This window comes from Xenopus laevis, chromosome 3L, assembly GCF_017654675.1.
Source record: "Xenopus laevis strain J_2021 chromosome 3L, Xenopus_laevis_v10.1, whole genome shotgun sequence".
Taxonomy (NCBI): Eukaryota; Metazoa; Chordata; class Amphibia; order Anura; family Pipidae; genus Xenopus; species Xenopus laevis.
The window spans coordinates 157,983,411-157,990,951 of record NC_054375.1 but is presented as its reverse complement, the minus strand read 5'-3'; the positions used below and the strand labels follow the sequence as shown (position 1 = coordinate 157,990,951).

Sequence of the window (7,541 nt, the reverse complement as noted above, 5' to 3'; positions counted from 1 at the left end):
AGAAAGGAGAGTACCTGAAACATTCTAAAAGGCTCCCGACAGCCATTTGTATTAAGAGTGCTTATACTTAGAGCCATTTTGTGTGTTAGTAAATGCTTTAGCCCTCACAGAGGCCTGGTGAGACAAACACTTTTTGTGGAACTTAACACTACGGAGATATTCTGCCGTTCCATAGTTTTTGGCCTCTTTTATGACCTTGATGTATTGTCTCACAGAACTGATCACCAAAGTCAAATCATGCCACTTCTCTAGAGCCATATGTAGCTTCTTCTCCAATTTAACACCAAGGGTGCTCTCAAGAAACATCTTGAGTTCCTCAGCTGGGATGATTGGGGTAGAAAGATTTGTCACAACTGTGTCAACCTCCTCTTCGATGTCCCCCTCATCCATGAACTCTTCTTGGCTAAGGGATTGATAATTCCCCCTCTCCACTGGAGCTTTGATAATATCTACACAAGAAGTTTCAGGAGAAGGATCAGAAGCACCTGCTATCTGGAGACCCTGCAACGGCTCAGATAATACTTGGATTTTGCTTGGAACACCACTGGAGGTGTTTGGCTCAGGGGTAGCAGATGGAATTGGCTCCTTAACAACAGGAGCTTTAGAGGCTCGATGGGCAACCTCTGCCCTTTCCACTGCCTCCTGTGCCTCCTGAATGGCAATAACATTGGGATCAGTGGAAGAGAATGGAGGAGAGATCTTAACATGCACAGTAGACCTTACAGAGTCTGTCTGGCTATCCTCCATATTTACAACTCTAGCCTCATTATCCTCCCTCGCAGCATTGTCTGCAGGATCCTGTATGGGGGTTGTCCCAATGTTCTCCATTTCTTGGAGTGAAATACCCTGAGGCACTAAACACTGAGGCTGGTTGTAGTTCCCAAAGCTCAGCACCTCAGGAACACTTACGGCCCACTCTGCAGGGGTTTCATTAGCTGTCCCTTTATACTCCAGGGGAAGATCCCCTGTTGGAGACAGATGCAGCACCCCTGACTCTGTGGGGAGACCCATAATTCCCTGTTCAAATTTCTCCAGACCATTTATCTCCTCTTCCCCAACTGAGTCTATAGGTGCATGGTCTGGCACCAGTTGATTGCATCCAACAGTTGGACCAGACAATATCACCACATGAGGAGCAGATGTTTTGCTGCCCTTTTTGCCCTTGGATGGGGGTGCTCCATCATTGACCACTGAAACCCATTCCTCAGGTATCAGCCTGTTGGATTTAAATTTCCTCTTCTTTTTCTTATCATTTGAAGAGGAAATGCTACTCTCTGCTTCCACCATGACAGGTGTTACAACCACCGGCACCCCCACACCCTTAGGATTGCTCATAACAGGGTTAAGTTGGTTTTTGGCAAAAACAACTGCAGCACTGGGGGTGCATTGACATTCCTCTCCCCTTCTCTTTTGCTGAATTTGAAATGTAGGCTGCATCCTTAGATAACTTGAGTGAAGAAGGAGGAGGTTTGGAGGTTTCAGAGGTGGGTTGTGTAACAACCACCTTAAGGTTCTTTACTGAAGGGGATTTCTCCTTTGAGGAGCCTGCAGCAATAGCTGTAGCAGGGTATGATGTTGCATTAGAGGTACTGGGGGCAGGAACAGGGACTGTGGTCTTAATATGCCCTTTGGGGCAACTCTGGCGAGTGTGTCCCAGGTTTTTGCAAAGGAAGCACCTCACTTCTTCTGTGCAGTAAAAATTTTTATACAGCACCCCTCAAATGGAACACCAAAGGACCCCTCAATAGTATCTTGACCCCGAGGCAAAAGTAATTGCACCTGCCTTTTAAAAGAGAGGATATGTCTCAATCTGCTCTCCTTGCAACCCAAGGGAAGTTTAGAAATAGTTGACTTTATTTCACCGAGGGCTTGCAGGTGGGGTAGCAATAAATGGTCTTGCAGGAAGAGGGGCACATTAGATAGGACTATCTTTATGCTTAATCCTTCTAGGGGTTCTACAGGGATATAACTACCCCTACTGTGATGCCTCTCTGCACTAGAGTATGCACTGCAGTTAGTGTACGGGCAAATATTATGGCTTTCCCATACATTTTACTTGCTGCCACTATTACAGAGGGGCCCACCACTTCAGCTGCAGCTTTTATGTAAGCCTCTATGCCATGAGCTCCTGTCATTAGACATCTAACCCATGCTTCCTTGTAAGCTGCTCTACCCAGCAGTGACTTGGCTTGGGTTGTTGCCAGTAGCCACTGCCTGTGCAAAACTTTTAGCAGTGGTCACATTGGCTGCAGCAGCAGCAGAAACAGAAGCAGTGGAGCTTTTAGACAAAGGCTGTGACTGGTGCTTTTTAGCATAGCTACAACCAGGTTTTTCAGCTCCTTTTCCTTTAGGAGCCTGAGGTATTTTTTTATAATTTTGTTTTTTATTCCCTCCCATTATTTTACAAACAATCCACAAAAAAGTAAGCTTAATTCTATTAATCAGCAAAAGTAAATGCAACAATGAGAAGCTTTAGCAGGGAGAGGGTTAATGAGAGCAGGTGCCTGGGAGTTGCACTGCTACTAGAAAATGTTTTATTTTCTTAAATCCTTCTCCCTTTAGCTTTCTCTCCTTACAAAACAAGGATAAAAATAAAAGCACACACACAATCTGTGCAAATAGTGATAAATTTCAGCTGAAACTAAATACAAAAAACAAGTGAAACTGACACCCAGGTGTGGGGGAGGGGTAGGGGATCTGTCAGTGAGTTTGTAGCCCGCAGGAAGTGAAGGGAACTGGGCTAGCAATCACTCACCTTCTGGGTCAAAATAAAAATCGATTTTAAATAAAGTAAATCAACTCAAAACTTCCCAAAATTCACACACCAAGTAGCTAACACCTTCACACACCAAATGAGAACAAAAAATCCTGCCTTAGACAGGGATTTCTCTGCTTAATTTGAAATCAAACAGAGAGCTTTCTTTTTTGTGGCTTCTGCAGTATTTGGAATTCCAGAACTGATAACTCGTATGGGGTGTCTTCGTTCTGGGGCCCCTATACTCCACATACTTAGGTGCACCTATGCATATTGGGCATCAAACTGTTCAGCGGACCCTGGGCTTTCATATTTAGGGTGTTTTATCTTGGTATGTAATGATATGTGGGAGATACAATGCTTCAGAGTTGCAATATTGAGGTGATTTTCTGTAATGTCATAAAAATTGCCAAATGTAGGAAAGCCTTACGGCTTGGTACTTTGGAGTAGAAAGATGTGCATACCCATATTAGATTTGTCGGAATGTGTACTTTCCAAAAACATATGGTTTTCTGGGGTGAACATACATTTTTGTACTTTTGCCCCTTGAAAAATGATGTAAATGTGCGGATTTTGCAGTATTTGGAATTCCAGAACTGATAACTCATATGGGGTGTCTTCGTTCTGGGGACCCTATATGCCACATACTTAGGTGCACCTATGCATATTGGGCATCAAACTGTTCAGCGGACCCTGGGCTTTCATATTTAGGGTGTTTTATCTTGGTATGTAATGATATGTGGGAGATACGATGTTTCAGAGTTGCAATATTGAGGTGATTTTCTGTAATGTCATAAAAACTGCGAAATGTAGGAAAGCTTTACGGCTTGGTACTTTGGAGTAGAAAGATGTGCATACCCATATTAGATTTGTCGGAATGTGTACTTTCCAAAAGTATATGGTTTTCTGGGCTGAACATACATTTTTGTACTTTTGCCCCTTGAAAAATGATGTAAATGTGCGGATTTTGCAGTATTTGGAATTCCAGAACTGATAACTCATATGGGGTGTCTTCGTTCTGGGGCCCCTATATGCCACATACTTAGGTGCACCTATGCATATTGGGCATCAAACTGTTCAGTGGACCCTGGGCTTTCATATTTGGGGTGTTGTATCTTGGTATATGATGATATGTGGGAGATACAATGCTGTAGACTGGACACTTTGAGGTGATTTTTCAAAAATGTAACACATTTTTATAAAAACTGCTAACTTTAGGAAAGAATTGCAACTTGGTAGTTTGGAGTACAAATATATATTTACCCATTTTGAACTCGTTAGAATCTGTTCTTTCCAATAAGGGGTAGTTTTTTAGGGTAAACCTACTGTTAGTGGAATGTTTGGCCTTGAAATCAGATGTATGCTGTTTTGTGGAGCGGTGCTTTGGAAATTTGGTAGTTTACTGCTTCGGAGTTTTCAACTATCGAAGTGAGAAATCTCCATAAAATTATATATATTTGGTATTGGTTCGTTTGGGAGACACAAAACTTTCCAAATCTGCCATGTTCTCATGCATAAAATAAATTATGCTTCTGATATATGCGTTTGTATCATGTGAAACTGTTTTTTTTTTGTTTTTTTTATACACTTAGAAGCCCATATCTTTTTACAGGACTGGAATGACAACTAAATTCTAGCATATTTTGAAAGCTTAGGTTGTCCTGAAAAAAACAATGTCTTGTTTTCATGGGTAAACTAAAAGACCCCCCCAGGAAAGTCCCCTAAAGTGAAAGAGCAAAAAATGTTCAAAAACGGTCTGGCAATAGAAGTTCCAACTTGGCCAAATTGGCTGGCAGTGAAAGGGTTAAACTGATATTATTGATATATTGATATTAATGCATAACAAGTGCAATAAATGCCACCCAGTAATACTAACATAACTCACTGATTATAATTCATAGAATTATTAAAATGGTGATAAATAAAAGAGTGAGCAAGTGAAAACATTTGATGTGTTGATGTGAAGTATTTAATTCCAAGCAAATCATTACTATTAACTGGAGTTCTGATTGCTAAATTGTAAAACTTAATACTTCCCTCCCAGGCAATGGAAATGAACAATCACTCATTGGTCACAGAGATTTTCCTTTTGGGATTTCAGCATCTCAACAATTTCAAGATTCTGATTTTTTCTTTGATTCTTTTGATTCACATATTGACCATCTATGAAAATATCCTTGTCATAGTATTGGTAACAATTAGCCAAAATCTTCAATCTCCCATGTTCTTCTTTCTCCAACAACTCTCCTTATCTGATCTATTGGAGTCCATGCTTATTGTTCCCATCCTGCTCAAAACTGTAATAAATGAAGGAGCTAAAATATCCCTTATTGGCTGTATTGTACAACTTTATTTCTTTGCTACCACTGAAGCTTTACAGTGTTTCTTTCTAACTGTGATGTCCTATGACAGATATCTGGCCATCTGTAATCCTCTATGTTATTCTTCAATAATAAATCGCAAATTGTGTGTTAAATTAATTGTCATGTCATGGCTGCTAGTCCTCAGCTTTACACCAGTTACTTTGATTACTGCAGCTACACAAGAGTTCTGCAACCGATATACCATCAACCATTTCTTCTGTGATTATTTTCCTCTTCTGGAACTTTCCTGCTCAGAAGCCACTTTAGCACGAATATTGGCAATGGCTGTGTCTGTCCCTGTGATTCTTTTCCCCTTTTTACTCATCACTGGATCCTATATCTGTATTGCCCATGAAATCCTAAAGATAACGTCCAATATTGGGAGACAAAAAGCCTTCTCCACCTGCAGCTCCCACTTGGCTGTGGTCTCCATATTTTATGGGAGTCTCATTGTTACTTATGTGGTTCCCACAAGAAACCAGTCACAGACCATTGGAAAACTTCTTTCACTTTTATACACAGTAGTGACTCCTTTTATTAACCCAATGATTTACAGCTTGAGAAGTACAGATATGAAAAATGCTCTTAAAAAGATTATACAATAATATTTATATCTAAATTAAGGCCTTTAGGTGTAACATTTTCTAAACTATAAATCCATCTGCTCTCACACTGTAAAGTTGTCCTCACTAAATCTCCTCCCCTCCATCTATTTCTGACTTCCTCTATACCCCAATATGTTAAACAGGCACGATTCATTCCATGAACGTCCTTAAAATGTTTTGAAACACTGTGTTTTTCATTTCCTTTCTTTATTTTGTTTACATGTTCTCTGATCCTATCTTTCAACATCCCATTTGTTTTTCCTACACATTGTAGGCCACATGAACATTGCAAACAATATATGACGTTTTTCGTGGTGCATCTGATATTTTGTTTCATTTCAAATTCCTATTTGTTTACTTCTGAAGTACATTTTTTCTTTTTTCTACCATATCTACATGCCGTGCATAAGGAACATGGATAGAAGCCTGCCCATATATGTTCTTTGCTTTTTGTTGCCCTTTTGTACTGCAACGATTGTTTGTAAGAATTTGTTTTAAATGATTTGCTTTCCTAAATACTACCCTTGGTTTATCTGGGAGGATTTTTTTGCAGTTCTGTGTCACATTGTAGTACCCCCCAATGTTTATTAATAATTTGACTTATACTCCCCGCCAAGGGATTGTAGGTGGTAGAAAAAACTCTCTCTTGTTTTGTCTCTCATTTACTATCTTTCTCTTTTCTTATCAATAAATTGGCCCATTTTATCCACTTTTTCTCTCGATTTCCTCAATAAATCTTCCTTATATCCTCTTTCTCGGAATCTATTGCTAATTTGATCTAATTGATTTTTTAGTACTTTTTCTTCGCTACAATTCTTTTTAATTCTGCACATTTGACTAAAGGGGATACTTTTTACCCCTTGTGGATGATGGTTGCTATTTGGTAATACATAAGTATTCACGTCCACATCTTTAAAAAATGTTTTAAAGTGTAGCTGTGTGTCTTTTGGGTAAATTTCTAGATCTAGAAAGTTTATCTTCTCATGACTATAAGTGAGTGAAAGATCTATATTAAGATTGTTCTTATTTAGGGAAGTGACATACAGCATTCACACAGGGAACTTTCAGAGCCTTTTCAGATAATTACTATGTCTCTATATAGCGGCGCCATAGGACAAGGTTCACCCCCAGTTGCAGGTATGAGAGAATGTGACATTCTCCCCAATACGCCATATGTAAATTAGCAGAACTGGGGGCGAATCTAGTTCCCATGACTGTCCTGCAAGTTTGCAAAAAATATTTTCCCTGAAACCAAAAGAAATTGTGCTCCAAGATGAATTCAATTCCCTTTAGAATGAATTCTTTCTGGGGGGGGGGGGGTAGGATTGACTCTTCCTTTCTAAAAACTGTGCTGTGGCTTTGAGACCTTGTCTATGTCTTATTGAAGTTATAGGGATTTGACATCCAATGTTGCCAGTAGCAAATCTGCCTCCCATTTGAAATTTTGTAAAGTTTGAATTACCTCAGTTGAATTTTTTAAATATGCAGGTAATGATATAACATATTTTTGTAACATTTTATCTATATATTGGGACAAATTACTTGTTGGTGAATTTTTCCCCGATATGATCGGTCTCCCCTGAGGGTTAATTAAATCCTTATGAATTTTTGGTAAGCAGTATAGTACTGGCAACGTTGGATGTTGTATCTTTAGATATTTCCATTCTTTCTTATTGAGAATAACCATAGTTTAAGCTTCATTTAACAAATGGTCTAATTTTAAGTTAACTATTTTTTGCTTCTAATAAGTTTTGATACATTTTGTATATAATTTTGCCTATCCATAATCACTGTTCCTCCCCCCTTATCCGCAGCTTT

At 39.3% G+C, this 7,541-nt stretch overlaps 1 protein-coding gene across 1 annotated transcript; it reads left to right on the top strand.

The window, feature by feature from the left end:
• Positions 1-5,153: 5,153 nt before the first annotated feature.
• Positions 5,154-5,847, top strand: LOC121401194 (olfactory receptor 11L1-like). The gene has a single exon (XM_041585530.1). The coding sequence runs from the start codon at positions 5,154-5,156 to the stop codon at positions 5,721-5,723; it is 570 nt and encodes a 189-aa protein (XP_041441464.1). The 3' UTR covers positions 5,724-5,847.
• The last annotated feature ends 1,694 nt before the right edge of the window (positions 5,848-7,541 follow it).